This window comes from Mustela nivalis (assembly GCF_964662115.1).
Source record: "Mustela nivalis genome assembly, chromosome: 4".
Lineage (NCBI taxonomy): Eukaryota > Metazoa > Chordata > Mammalia > Carnivora > Mustelidae > Mustela > Mustela nivalis.
In genome coordinates this window covers 146,866,819-146,882,335 of record NC_139023.1, presented here as the reverse complement: position 1 = coordinate 146,882,335, position 15,517 = coordinate 146,866,819, and the positions used below count along the sequence as shown (strand labels likewise).

At 33.0% G+C, this 15,517-nt stretch overlaps 1 protein-coding gene across 1 annotated transcript in view; it reads left to right on the top strand.

Moving 5' to 3' along the window:
• USP38 (ubiquitin specific peptidase 38) overlaps positions 1 to 15,296 on the top strand; it is a 33,591-nt gene extending 18,295 nt beyond the window's left edge. The window contains exons 7-10 of the mRNA XM_082728206.1: positions 2,415 to 2,508; positions 5,218 to 5,324; positions 6,735 to 8,097; positions 13,599 to 15,296. Coding sequence (XP_082584332.1) covers positions 2,415 to 2,508; positions 5,218 to 5,324; positions 6,735 to 8,097; positions 13,599 to 13,760 — 1,726 coding nt within the window. The 3' untranslated portion in view covers positions 13,761 to 15,296. The remainder of the gene's footprint in view (positions 1 to 2,414; positions 2,509 to 5,217; positions 5,325 to 6,734; positions 8,098 to 13,598) is intronic.
• Positions 15,297 to 15,517: the final 221 nt, after the last annotated feature.

Here is a 15,517-nt window from a genome sequence, read left to right as displayed (position 1 = left end):
TAAGTGTCCTCAAGTACTAATTTATTATTATCCTATAAGACAGTGTATTTTTTTAGCCTATATATCTTTTAAGGGAGTTATGTTTAGTTTTTTCTGCTTATAGCTATTTTGCTGTTTATCAGATTGATAACTTCTCTGTTACTGGGAAAGAAGCATAATCTCTGTTTCCCTCCACAAGTTGCAGATACTGAACAAATATGTAAACATTTATGTTCCTTTGTTCTCTTACAGATTTGCTTTCAAATTAATTTTCTTTTTTTGTAGCCAAGCAAATACGAAATCAGAGGCTGTTAGCTACTTGAGTGCTGTGTGTAAAAGTACAAAATAATGATAAACCTTTCCTAAAGACAAAAATATGGTTGGATATTTCTCTTCATTGCCAGTAGAGTGTTTATGGAACTTGACCAATGGTCTTTACAAATTGAGTTCCATGCCTTTGTAAGTTTTTATGCACCCTAGAGGAATCATAAACTAAAAGATGAATTCTTAGGTTTAGTTTATTTTCTGGCCCCAGAATCTGCTATAACACTAGTGATTTTTTGTTTGGCTCAGTGTTTTATTTTTTTTATTTGTTTGTATTTGAGATTATTAAATTTTTTTTAAATGTGTACACTCAGACACAAGCATAAAACTAAATTCAAATCTGTATCTCACCACCAGATGTCATCTAGTCCAGCCAGATGATGGTGAAAGCAGAAACCCAAAGCAAGTGTAACTGGCAACAGCAATTCATAAAGCCATCTTATTGAATAAGCCAATTATACTATCTAAAAATAGGCATATAACATATTTTATTTCTTGGTAATATGTGAATTCTTTGTGGTTTAAAAAGATAATTTTAGAAGTATGTAAAATAAAAATCAGGTATAAAAATTTTTTTATCAGACATCCCCATTCATAAAAGTAATTGGTTAACAGTTTTGTGTGCATTGTTTCAGATAATTTTTTTACAGTTAACAAGATTTTATTTAGAACAAGAACAAATGCATTGTTTTTAAAAAAATATTTATAATCTTATTTATATGGTTTTTTCCTAGAACTTTTATTTTTTAATGATTCATGTTGGCAGTATCCCCATGATAGGGTAATGACAGAACTGTCATTCTGAATAAATAGATGTACTATATTTTAGGTAACCATACTCCTGTTGATGAACATTAGATTGTTTTGCTCATAATTAACATCTCTCTGCCCATATGCAGATGTAGAGGATTTGCTTTGAATAGGTATGCCAGTTGCTCTCCAGAAAGACTGTAGCATTTGAACTTACATATTAATATATAATTATACCTGTGACCCCATTCCTTTAGTGGTACTTGATATAGTTAGTCTTTGAGATTTTTTTCTAATTGGGGCAAAAGTGTCTTTTTGCTTTAATTTGTAATATTACCATTACAGAGTTTTCTGTCTATATTTTGCTTTGTTCATTTGTGTTTGTTTTCTGAATAACCCGTTCTTTCTTTTGTGCACCTTTCTATTGGGTCTTTTTCTTTTTCATACTGATTTATATATACTCTGGATGATAATCCTTTATCACATGCTCCCTTCTAGTCAGTGTGATTCAGATTTATAGAGTGTTTCATTTGTAATTTTTTTTAAAGATTTTATTTATTTATTTGACAGAGAGATCACAAGTAGGCAGAGAGGCAGGCTGAGAGAGAGAGGGAAGCAGGCTCCCTGCTGATCAGAGAGCCCAATGCGGGATTTGATCTCAGGACCCTGAGAATATGACCTGAACCGAAGGCAGAGGCTTAACCCACTAAGCCACCCAGGCATCCCAGTGAAATCTGCTATTTCTCATTTATAGTGTCTGAATCGTAGGAAGGCTTCCCGCTCGACATTTCCCCCATCTTTTTTCTTTTAAATACTTCAATAGTTTTCTTATTTTACATTAGCTCATTACTCCTGTGTGACATTTGTAATAATTTAAAATTTTATTTAATTCCATTTTTTTCTAAATGGATATCGAATTGTTCCTATTCTTTTGTTTGAATAATTTATCCTTTTCCCATCCCGTACTTGTACCACAGTCTATAAAGCACTCTAAAGTTATAGTATGTTTTGTTGACAATATATTTTATTTCATGCAGGTGTATGAAAGAATTTAAAAGTTGCTTATTTAGTTACTAATTAATAGCTTAATCCATTTCTGTTTGCTAATCCAGAAAATAGTAATAATATGTGACAGCACGTAGGCCATTGTCTGGTCCCATAGTAACTGTTTTATTGTCATTCTTCCCTTCCTTCTTCACAACATTGTAAGTAGTAACTCTGCTAGGTAAAGGGCCATCAGATGAGTGATGTTTTACTTTGAAGGTAATAAGTTCTTGAACTAAATTCCTTTTAGCTTTTAAAAAATGTGTGTGTATATACATGTACATGTATACAAGAATCACTGTTTTATTCTCTGTCAGTTTCAGGAGACAAGTATTATCTTTAAATCTAAATGGGTGCAATTCATTAATGAAAAAGTTACAGCATCTCTTTGCCTTTTTGGCTCATACACAGGTGAGTGTAAGTGTGTATAGTATGTATATGTTAACTTCATTGATAATATTCTTTAAACTTCACATTATACCAACCTTGATGAATCTTGTTTAAATAATATGTATTTGACGCAGCATAACAAATCCACTTAGATGTACTAGACATCCTGCCTAAAATCGGGATATGCTTTGAGTTTTTATTTCTTCCTCCTGTTTCCCATTCTTGTAGATGAATATTATGCTGACCCATTCTTCTAATATAGATAAACTCCGATTTCTTCTCTAATAAATAAATATCTTCATGAAAACATCTTTTTAAATGCATCTCTAATAGTTTATAATACTAAATTGATAGATTTTTCATAATAATTAATAAAATAATTTTGTGGCACATTGGCTTTTATCTCCTATTTCTAATGTATGTACCTTCTCATTCTTATTATGACCAAAATTTTAAGCTCTAGAGCCTAATGGGTAAACAACTTTATCCATTAAGTTCTAAGGCTTAAGATTTAAGATGATCTTTTATGTCCACAAATTAATCCAAGGAAATGAATTTATGCTACTGGCAAGAAAGTCACATATAGTAAACATTCATTTGAAAGACATTTATTGATGGACATTGGGGGAGGATATGTGCTGTGATGAACACTGTGAATTGTTAAGACTGATGAATCACAGACCTGTACCTCTGAAACAAATAATACTTTATATGTTAATTAATTACTTAAATAAATAAAGACATTTATTGAGAGACAATATGGAGTCTGGTAAGCATTCAAAGGGGAAGGCAATCCTTACACTCAAGGAACTCTTAAGTTTTGAGTACTACATATGAACAATATATATATCATTTATAAATAATGTATACTATTTTTTTCTGGTTTTACTCTGATTGTCTTACTTTTACTCTGTCTTACTTCTGTAAAAGGAGTAGGTGGGAGAATCAGAAGAGAAGATAGCTTTACTGGGATTGAGTTGATAAGAATGACTTGTTTCCTATATATAAGCTGTGAAATAGCTCAAGTATAACTTCTTTTTTTTTTTTTAAAGATTTTATTTATTTATTTGACAGAGCGAGATCATAAGTAGGCAGAGAGGCAGGCAGAAAGAGAGAGAGAGGAGGAAGCAGGCTCCCTGCCAAGCAGAGAGCCCAATGCGGGACTTGATCCCAGGACCCTGAGATCATGACCTGAGCCGAAGGCAGAGGCTTAACCCACTGAGCCACCCAGGCGCCCTAGTATAACTTCTTAAATGGAAAAAATTAACATATGAATGATGGCCTATAAGTAGTAGTATACTCAAAGAAATAATTTTATTGTTCTCTTTCTGAAGAAAATCTGTTCACAAATTAAATTTAACGTCTCAGGACCAAGGGAGATGAAATCTCTTCCCTCCAATTGCCAAACATTATTTTCCTAGTAAATTGATTTCTGTACTTGCTTTATCACTAGTCTGTATTTACCATATATTATATAAAATGTATATATATCTATGTGTGTATAGGTAGCTATAAATACATTATATATACTATATTACCTTTCTGAATCAGAGCTGTTAGAAAAAAAAACTATAGGAGGGTTCCATGCTCCCAAGGAAAAGAAGACAGGAATTCACCAGAGAACCTAATAAAAGTTCTGTCATAGTTGAGACCTTGTCTGATAGCAAGCCAGCAAGGATTTTTTTGGATTGATAGATTTCACTATATAATTGAAAAGCCTTTTTTTCTTACAACTGAGGAAGCTAACATTTATTAAGCATTTAAATTTGCCTAGCTTCTATCCTAAGTAGTTTACATGTATTATTTCTCAATCCTCAGAAACAATCTATGAAGTAATAAGATAGTATCCCCATTTTACAGATGAAAAAACTGGGTTTATATTACCTGCTTTTCAGCGTCATGCAGACAAGTGGCAAATTGGGGTATGATATGAACCAAATGACTCTAGAACTCATGCTTAACTAGTATGTTGAAGTTCCTTCCTTCAGAATGCTACCAACACCCCATTTTGATAAAAAATTTTTTCAACTGAGGACTCTGTTACATTCCACAAATATTCAAAATGTCAGAATTCTAAGTTTTCAGGTTTAAATCACATCTTTTCAGATGCCTTTTCAGTTACTTTTTGTTGTTGCAAAATCTAGGATTTGAGCCAAGATTGCTTCAAAGTCAATGAGCATCCACTTCACTAAACCTCCACCACACCAAAAAAGATCAGCAAGGACCCTAAACAGTATACTTACATTCTGTGCATTTATGAAATGTGTACCTAGTCAAGGAAATTTTCACCTAAAGTAGATATGTGTGGCCCTATATGGTACTCCCCTTATTATTTTATCCAAAATATGTATTCATTAGCATGTCTTTTTCAGATTTGGTTTTACAAAAAATTTGGATGCAAGCATGTGACTGTAAGAGAGATAATGCCAGTAGCATTATATTAAGTGTTTGAGAGACCTGGGTTCCCTCTGGTACTATTTTAACTGTAAAACCTTGGGCAAGTCACATGTTTCTTTAGATATTAATTCTTATCTGCAGAATGAGAAGTTATGACTGAAGATTACCTAAATTTATTTCTAATTTTATCTGTCCCCATTTCTGGGTCTTTGTAGTAGTGTTAAGTGCAATATAATTTTAATTGATCTTTATTAAACATTGTATATTAAGATTTTAGTTATTTGATTCATGGTATGAGAATCACTTCCTTGTATTTTCTCTACTGATATCAAGAGAGAAGCATATGCACCTCGGGTATTCTTTGAGGCTTCTAGACCTCCATGGTTTACCCCCAGATCACAACAAGACTGTTCTGAATACCTCAGGTTTCTGCTAGACAGGTAAAAAGTATTTGAAAGTTATGATTTGAATTGTTTTCTTTCATAACATTATTTCTGTGGCATATTGTTTTTGCCTTTAAAAACATATTTCAAATGTTAATCTTTAAAATACCTTGCATTTACTGTATATATTTAAGTGTTCTTTTGTTTTTAATTTGGCTTCTTTTTTTGATTTTCTTACTTTGGACCAGCTGTTCTTAGAGTGTGGTACAAAGACTCCCTGCGGGTTCCAAAAACATTCTCAGGGGTCTTCCCTTTTCTAACTATATATCTGTGTATATGTAATTGAGCCAGATTTTCTTCATATATTTCATCCAGAGCAACATATCACAATGGATTAAATGCAGAGCAGCTATGAGGATCCAGCTGTCTTCTATTAAGCCAGATACTTGAAATATTTGCAAAATGTAAAACAGTGCCATTCTTCTCACTAAATCTTGTGGGTTTAGAAAATACAACTTTTTCATAATGAATATTAACACATAATGGGTTTATTATTTTCAAATGTATTATTTTATTACTTTTATTCTCAGTTTTTGAATACAGTAAATATTGATGGGCATAACGACATGAATGGAAGCTGTTGGGTTCCTCAATTTTCCTCAGTTCCTTTTAAGAGTATAAAGGGATCTGGAGACCAAAAATTTAATAGTTGCTCCTTTAGATCAGTATATAATTAGATGAGTTTGGTGTATTTTGTTGTATCCTTACCACTTAGTTAATAAAACCTCTGTCTTCTTCTCCAGATCATTGCCTTCCTTCTATTACATAAATGACTAGTAAAGTTAGTTGAACTTAACATGTGCTGATTAGCTGATTGCTAAGGACATGTTGAGCGGTTTCTTTGTACCAGGCTTTCTATGAGATGTCAGGCAGACAAAGACATAGAAGATAATTAGTGGACATATATCATTTACTATCATGTAATAAGTGCTATAAAATAGCAGTATGAAGAAAGAATGAGACTATAAGGTAGTGATAGCCCCTAACTACTAATCTATATTCTTAAATTGTTCAATATTCCTCTGGATTAAAAGAGGAAAAACTTGATTTTTTAAGTTATTATATTTGATTAAAAAATAATTTGGCTATTTATATAAGCCACCAATTTTTTTTAAAGATTTTATTTATTTATTTATTTATTTATTTATTTATTTATTTGACAGACAGAGATCACAAGAAGGTAGAGAGGCAGGTGGGGGGTGGGAGGAGGTGGGGAAGCAGGCTCCACACCAAGCAAAGAGCCCGATGCTGGGCTCAATCCCAGGACCCTGAGACCATGACCTGAGCTGAGGCAGAGGCTTAACTCACTGAGCTACCCAGGCGCCCCTAAGCCACCAATATTTTTAAATAGCAATGATATTGAAACATAAGTGAAGCAGCAATATAATGATATATACTCTCCTGCAGGCTACATGAAGAAGAAAAAATCTTGAAAGTTCAGTCCTCACACAAGCCATCTGAAAGTCTGGGGTGCAATGAAACTTCTTTACAGGAAGTAGCCAGTAAGGCAGCTGTACTAGCAGAGAGCCCTTGCACAAGTGATGGTGAGAAGACTTTAATAGAAAAAATGTTTGGAGGAAAACTACGAACTCATATATGTTGTTTGAACTGCAGGAGTACCTCACAAAAAGTGGAAGCCTTTACCGATCTTTCACTGGCCTTTTGTCCTTCCTCTTCTGTCGAAAACTTGTCTTTTCAAGATCCAGCATCATCAGCCAGTACACAAGACGGTGGCCTAATGCAAGCCAGTGTACCTGGTCCTTCAGAAGAACCAGGAGTTTATAATCCAGCAACAGCTGCCTTTGTTTGTGACTCAGCTATGAATGAAAGAATGTTAGGCAGTCCTTCTGATGAGTTTTGCTGTACTGAAAACACTTGTGTCCCCAGTGAATCTAGCACAATTCTTGTTAATAAAGATGTACCTCAGAAACCAGGAGGTGGAAGCACACCTTCAGTAACTGACTTACTAAATTATTTTTTGGCTCCAGAGATTCTTACTGGCGACAACCAGTATTATTGTGAAAACTGTGCCTCTTTGCAGAATGCTGAGAAAACTATGCAAATCACGGAGGAGCCTGAGTACCTTATTCTTACCCTCCTGAGATTTTCATATGATCAAAAGTATCATGTGAGAAGAAAGATTTTAGACAACGTGTCACTGCCACTGGTTTTGGAGTTGCCAGTTAAAAGAACTACTTCTTTCTCTTCATTGTCAGAAAGTTGGTCTATAGATGTTGACTTCACTGATGTTAGTGAGAACCTAGCTAAAAAATTAAAGCCTTCTGGAACTGAAGAAACTTGCTGCTCCAGATTGGTGCCATATCTATTAAGTTCTGTTGTTGTTCACTCTGGTATATCCTCTGAAAGTGGGCATTACTATTCTTATGCTAGAAACATCACAGGTACAGAGTCCTCATACCAGATGTGCCATCAGTCTGAGACTCTGGCATTAGCATCCTCCCAAAGTCATTTCCTAGAGAGAAATAGTCCCAGTGCAGTTATTGAACAGGATTTAGAGAATAAGGAAATGTCAAAAGAATGGTTTTTATTTAATGACAGCAGAGTGACATTTACTTCATTTCAGTCAGTCCAGAAAATTACGAGTAGGTTTCCAAAGGACACAGCTTATGTGCTTTTGTATAAAAAACAGAATAGCACTAATGGTTTAAGTGGTAACAGTTCAACCAGTGGACTCTGGGTAAATGGAGACCCACCTCTACAGAAAGAACTTATGGATGCTATAACAAAAGACAATAAACTATATTTACAGGTAAGTTGGATATAGAAACTTAATTTGTGGAAAATATTTAAACAATTGGTTTAACGGTGGTTAAATGAGTATCCTAATTTTGAAATCCAACTTCTGCATTTTCAAGGAATTTACAGTGGCAGTTCTGAAATTTGGGTCTGGGTTTATATAGAAATCAGCCTATATACTGTATATATATATATACTATATATATTTCTATATATATAGAAAGCCATTACTTTCTAATGCTATGAATTAGCTATGAAAAGTTGGAGTTAGATGCAGTTTAAAAGACCTCACTTGTTTTTAATTACAAAAAATGTGCTCATTATACAGTCATTCAGTACAGAAATACAGGAAGCTTAGTAAAATGGAAGTATCTTCCCTCTCCTCTTTAATCCCACCTACCAGAGGAAACAGCTGCTGAATCTGGTGTTTATTTCATTCTACACTATTTGACAGGTATTTTAAGGGCACTTATTAACATTCAGGTGGATAAGATAAAGCACACTGAAAAGATTATTAGTTTGGCAATGTCCTGGAGTAACAGAAAAATTTTATATTTTACAGAAAAAAAAATAGAAATACTATTAAGCCTGATTCACCACCAAAAATTCTGACTTTCAGTCAGAAGACTTATGATTAAGTTAACAGGATGTATTCAATCATATCCTTCTTGCTAGATATTCCATAAGCACTGATATTAATTGTCATGATTCTTGGAGATTAAAAGGAGGAGTAAGGGCAGGAGGGTTAGGTTGAAATAGAAATTTTCTGTGATATAAGATACAGAAAATAAGACCCAGTATAATCTTGACTTGTGGAAGTATGCAGATTATATTTCAATGATGGGTAAAATAGTATCTTTATCCAAGGATAGAGACATAGATTTTAAAAAAATGAGGAACCTACTACTCTCTTTCTGTGATTGGATTGCCAAAAGCTCTTGTAACCATAACTATTTCATTATAGCCTACCTCCAAATGATTTTCTCTGTCTTAACTATTTCCCCCATTATAGTATTTACAATATCTGGGTGTGATAAGCCATTCTTTTCATTATTGTTTTAAGGCCCATTGTCACTATAAAGGAAAGCATTATGTACTTTGTTAATTCAGTTTTTCAGTGTCTGCAGTTTTTCTAAATTCCATCTGAAGTCTCAGATTGGCAAGTTAATGTAATTTAAAAGATATTGCCAAATTTTATTTTTTTATTTTTCTGTTTCCTTTTTGCTTTATTTTTTTTTCAACTGATTTATTTTATTTTATTTTTCAGTGTTCAAGATTCATTGTTTATGCACCACACCCAGTGCTCCATGCAATAAGTGCCCTCCTTAATACCTAGCACCAGGTTTACCCAACCTCCAACCCCCTCCCCTCCAAAACCCTCAGTTTGTTTCTCAGAGTCCACAGTCTCTCATGGTTTGTCTCCCCCTCCAATTTCCCCCAACTCACTTCTCTCCTCCCAATGTCTTCCGTGTTATTCCTTATGCTCCATGAGTAAGTGAAACCATATAATTGACTCTCTCTGCTTGACTTACTTCATTCAGCATAATCACCTCCAGTCCCATCATGGGATACAAAAGTTGGGTATTCATCCTTTCTGATGGAGGCATAATACTCCATTGTATATATGGACCATATCTTCTTTATCCATTCATCCATTGAAGTGCATCTTAGTTCTTTCCAGTTTGGCAACTCTGGCCATTGTTGCTGTGAACATTGGGGTACAGATGGCCCTTCTTTTCACTACATCAGTATCTTTGGGGTAAATACCCAGGAGTGCAATTGCAAGGTCATAGGGTAGCTCTATTTTTCATTTCTTAAGGAATCTCCACACTGGTTTCCAAAGTGGCCGCACCAGTTTGCATTCCCACCAACAGTGTAAGAGGGTTCCCCTTTCTCTACATCCTCTCCAGCACTTGTTGTTTACTGTCTTGTTGATTTTGGCCATTCTAGCTGGTGTAAGGTGGTATCTCAATGTGGTTTTGATTTTAATCTCCCTGATGGCTAATGATGATGAACATTTTTTCATGTGTCTGTTAGCCATTTGTATGTCTTCTTTGGAGAAGTGTCCGTTCATGTCTTCTGCCCATTTTTTGACATTATTATCTGTTTTGTATGTATTGAGTTTGAGGAGTTCTTTATAGATCTTGGATATCAGCCCTTTGTAGGTAGTGTCATTTGTGAATATCTTCTATTCCGTGGGTTGCCTCTTTGTTTTGTTGACTCTTTCTTTGCTGTGCAGAAGCTTTTGATCTTGAAGTCCCAAAAGTTCATTTTTGCTTTTGTTTCCTTTGCCTTTGGAGACATGTCTTAAAAGAAGTTGCTGTGGCCAATGTCAAAGAGGCTACTGCCTGTGTTCTCCTCTATCTCTGCCTCATTTTGAGGTCTTTTATCCATTTTGAGTTTATCTTTGTATATGGTATAAGAGAATGGTCGAATTTCATTCTTCTATACATAGCTGTCCAATTTTCCCAGCACCATTTATTGAAGAGACTGTCTTTTTTCCACTGGATATTTTTTCCTGCTTTGTCAAAGATTAGTTGACCATAGAGTTGTGGGTCCGTATCTGGGCTCTCTACTCTGTTCTTCTGGTCTATGTGTCTGCTTACATTAAGATGTTTATGAACCTGCATTAAGACAGGCTCCTAAAACTTATTATCAAACTACCTTTTTAAAGCAAATTATGATAATAAATACTCAACTCTTAAAAATTTAAATACATTTATACTTTGTATTATTTACTTTTAAATTCAATAATGTAATTGATTTATGATGAAATTTGAATTGTGATGGTTCTCATACTATTTAACTGAATCATTGTGGTATTTTAAGTTAGTATTAAGAGACTTGTACTTTTTTTAATACAGGGCATATATTTTTTCTTATTTTTCATTTTTTTATATTTTTGAGGCATAGTTCAAAATTTTTGCTCATTTCATAGTAATAATGCTTTACAACTTTGGTTTTAAGGTATAGCTTTATACCTATTTATAAAACAACTGCAAAAACTTAACTGAGTCTTAGTAGAATGCAGAGTGAATATTTTGAGTTCCTTTGCTCTTGAGTAGTACTCCAAATGAATTTACCATCATAGTACATATCAGGGTAGCTACTTTCTTTTTTAATTCTTCATAATTACATTGGAAATTCATCTTGTATAATTTGGGGGGTTCCATTTTTAAATTTTACTAAAATCACATCTAGATTGACATGTGTTGGAGAAAACTCTTGCTCTTTCTGGTGCTGATGAGACTAGTGATTTTGAAAAGTGGGCAAAAAATCCTATGTGACCAAACCATTTTCTGCTTTGTATCATACCTGACACATAGGATAGCAGTATCATAACTGTGTATCATAGCCTGACACTTAGCAGTGCAGATGGTGGATCTCAAAGTAAATTTTGGGAAGGTTTTATTCTTCTTTTATTTCTTTCCCTTAGATCCAACTTGCATAAAGAATGTCTCTATTATTTTAGTGTCTACACTCCAAAAATTATGCTTTTAGTTAGGATCCAGCGAGAAAAATGTTGTGTGAGTAGCACCAGCACCACACTGTGAAGTGATATCACCACCTATCTCCACGTGTCCTGCATCAACTACAGACAGACCTTCTGTCCTTTATTTTTGGTTTCTTTCCTTTGTTTCTTTGAAGGAGGTGGTAGTTTAGTGTCTTAATATTTTTCTTTATCATACATACAAAAGAGTATACATAATATATCTGTGTAGTTTGAAGAAAAATAAAAGATGGATTAGTTTAATGTTAACATATTTACTTAAATGAGAGATCTAAATATTCTGAAAGTTATTTGTCCCAAAGCAACAATAACTCCAGGCCTATAGTCCATTACTGAACTAAGAATTAATTTTAATACTTGATATAAAATTGGAATATAAAATATACACTCTGAGAATCATAATTTTTAGCATTCTACACAGTGCTCTCACTGTGCTAAAAGAAGTAAAATGAGAAGCAGTTTTCCCTGCTTCAGTCCATTAAGCTTCTGAAAACAGGATATCATACATTTTTCTCTGTCAGCCATATATTTTTATAAGTATATAAAAAGCAAAAAAGGAATATTCCTTCCTTAGGAAGCTGTTTTGAAATACAGTGTAGCTCTCATGCATCTCAGAAGCAATGGGGTTAAATTTGTATTGTGTGTGTCCTTTAACACTGCTTCTGGGGGGGAATTACTTTGTAACAAAATCTGGCCTATCTTTTGGGAACAGAACTTCTTGAACTCTACCTTGCATATTCAGTTTTATTTATTTCATTAGGGAACATGATCTATATCTGAAACCAGATCTTAGAGTCATTTTCATTGCTTGTTTGGATAGTTTAACAAGTTATAGAGCTAGCGCAATGAGGATTTTGTTTCTTATTTTTGTGTCTGTTTCTTATATACATACCTATAGCTTTTATTTTCTATCAGTAATATTGAAAATTTTAGTTTCTATTTTGATTTTTTCTTTAATTCTACAGACTAAATAATAGATTATGTCTTAAGAAAACATTATACAAAGGAACCAGTACAGTAATTTTAAAAATTTTTGAGAAGTATCTTACAAATTAAGTTTTAAAAACCTTTCTAAATCCTTCCTGTGACTGGTTAATGAGGCCATTCTGTTACAAGAATTTCTTATCTAAGGTCACATAAATATAAATTATACATACAAATAAATATATAATATATAAACATATATAAATTATAAATAATTATATATAATTATAGCATATATATAATTTATAAATATAAATTATAAATATATAAATTCTATATTTATATTTGTAAATCCTAAAAATATTTATAAATAAATTCTATAAATAAATAAAGTGTTCTAATCTGAGATCATTAATATTTATTGAACACCTAATATGTGTCTGGCACATAGACCAGTACAACTGGTTCCTCATAAAAGTTCTGATAATCTGGTAGGGAAAATGTTATAAGTAATACTGTAAGGTTCCATTTTCCTTAGCAATGTTAGTGAAATTCTACCTTTATTTACTGAGAAATATTCTAAGGAAAGGGTAGCTAACATTCAGCCTTCTTTCATTATTTATACCTTTTACTGTATCACCCACATACAAAATAGCCCCACTTGATAAAGAGTAGATAATCCATTGTTGTAACTTTTAAATATCTACATTCTGTATATTAGCAAGGAAATCTATTTTTATGTGTATTGGTGAGTATTTACAAGAACTATAGAATTCCTGTAGAGGAATTTTAGGATGTGGGGCTTCAGTTTTCTCTTCTGCAGACTGAAGTATTGAAACAGAACAAGCCATAGGGTTTGTCATTCTGTAGAGTTACACCAGGATTTTGTTCTCTGTCTTACTTGTTCCATCTGTGATTATGTACTTTATTTAGTAATATTTGGTAAGGATTAGTATAGTCAATACTTTTTAAATTACTGAGATTGATGGATGCTTATTAAGAATTAAGTCAGTTTTAAAATATTTATACATCCATTGTATTTAAGATCTTAACGTTATAAAAATTCTTTTTAATTTTAGGAACAAGAGTTGAATGCTCGAGCCCGGGCCCTACAAGCTGCATCTGCCTCCTGTTCATTTCGGCCCAATGGATTTGATGACAATGACCCACCAGGAAGCTGTGGACCAACTGGTGGAGGGGGTGGAGGAGGATTTAATACAGTTGGCAGACTCGTATTTTGATCCTGAGAGAATCCAAAATGCACTGGTCACAAAAATCTAATACTATGACTGTTAACAAATATCATACCTATCTTTTATTTTTCTTTTCATTAGACCCTTATACTTTAAGAAAACACACTCAGTGCTTGTTTTGATTTTTCTTGACAATACCTTTATTAACAAGTGCATCATGGGAAAAAAAATCTACCTCTTAAAATTCCATTTTGCTTTCATGGTTAGACATGCTTGACCAAAAATTTTCAGAGGAAAATATGTACCCGGTCCCTAATTAAGCTGCATTAAATTTAGCAAAGGCATTTAAATGGTCTCATTCTCAGCTGTACTTAACAAAAAAATATGATTCATTTAGCATCTTTTATAAAAGAATTGATGCTACAAATAATGAAAATATTGTTTAAAAAGAAAGAAAAAATCCATTGTTTCATGCATAATACCCCATTATTAAATTCAAATCTTTTAAAATGCTAAAGATAATACAGTCTCTAATGAAGGCAATAACATAAAATTTATCAAGCTATAGTACTTTAAAGGTTTTTGTTTAGTGCTGTCTTCAGCATCACTGTATCTGCATTTCAAGTATAAATGTTTTAAAAAAGGATTATTTATACATATATGCTGAACTGATTTTAAGAAAGGTGCATGATCCTGTAGGAACAACATTTTTACCTAAAAGTTGCTAACTTTGTAGTATTTCTAATTGTTTAAGGATTTTTAAATTCTATTTCAGGGAGTATATCTTCTGTGTGTTTTGAAGAAGGTGAGTTCTGTATGTGCCTTGCAGTACTGTAATTAAAAAATAGGAATCTTTGGCTGCGGAAAAGTTTTTAAAAATGAAATGTTAGAAAGTAATTTTTTGTGCTAACATTAAAATTATAACTTTTTGAAAGATATTAGATATTCCTGAAGTAAAATCTGACGGTTCTAAATCAATAAGTATGATAGATTATTTTTAAATCATAGAAAAATTCAGAGGGAATGAATCTAGGCAAGTAAAAAATCTTTTGATTTTGTTACTTAATCCTCTGATTATTAAACATCAATTGCATATTCTTAGAGTTGGACATTTGGGATTTTTCTTTCATTTGAATCTTGTGCTTTGCACAGTTGTTTCTATTTCATAGTTTCATATAAAATGTTGAAATGTAAGACCCTACCATCCTGCATTTTCTTTTACCAGAGAGTGAAAAACAAGTCAGTTCTCCTGGGTCTTGATTATATGTATTCTATAGTTATCCCAGTTTTCCCTTTCCCTAAAACTTTTAACTTATCCATGGTTGTACATTGTTCTAAAATCTATCTCATATTTATTTTGAAAACACTTAAAGGAAAGGGTGTTCTTTGGTGATTTGGAGTTTATCTTTTTCCTAACCTTTTAATTCTGTTAAAAACAGAATTCCTCATCTTCATTCCACTGTATCCCACTCCTAACTTGTTTCCAGTCACCAGGAAAATTAGGAAAACTGATTGGATTAGAACTGGAAATTCTTTGCAGAATTGATTGAGATTTGTCTTTTCTATAAATGAATGAAACACAAATTTTTATCATGCTGTCTTTTCCTGTGCGCTTCCTCTTGTCTTAATAGTGTATTCCGGAGATACTCTATGTGTTCAGTTACCCACTGGCTAATTAATGATTTATTATCAGATTATATTAGTGTTAGCATTTACTGAAATTGGTGAAGTTATTTAATTCTTGGTACATTCATATTGGGCTCAGCTGCCCCTGGGAACTTTCTTAAAGACCGACCTACATGTGG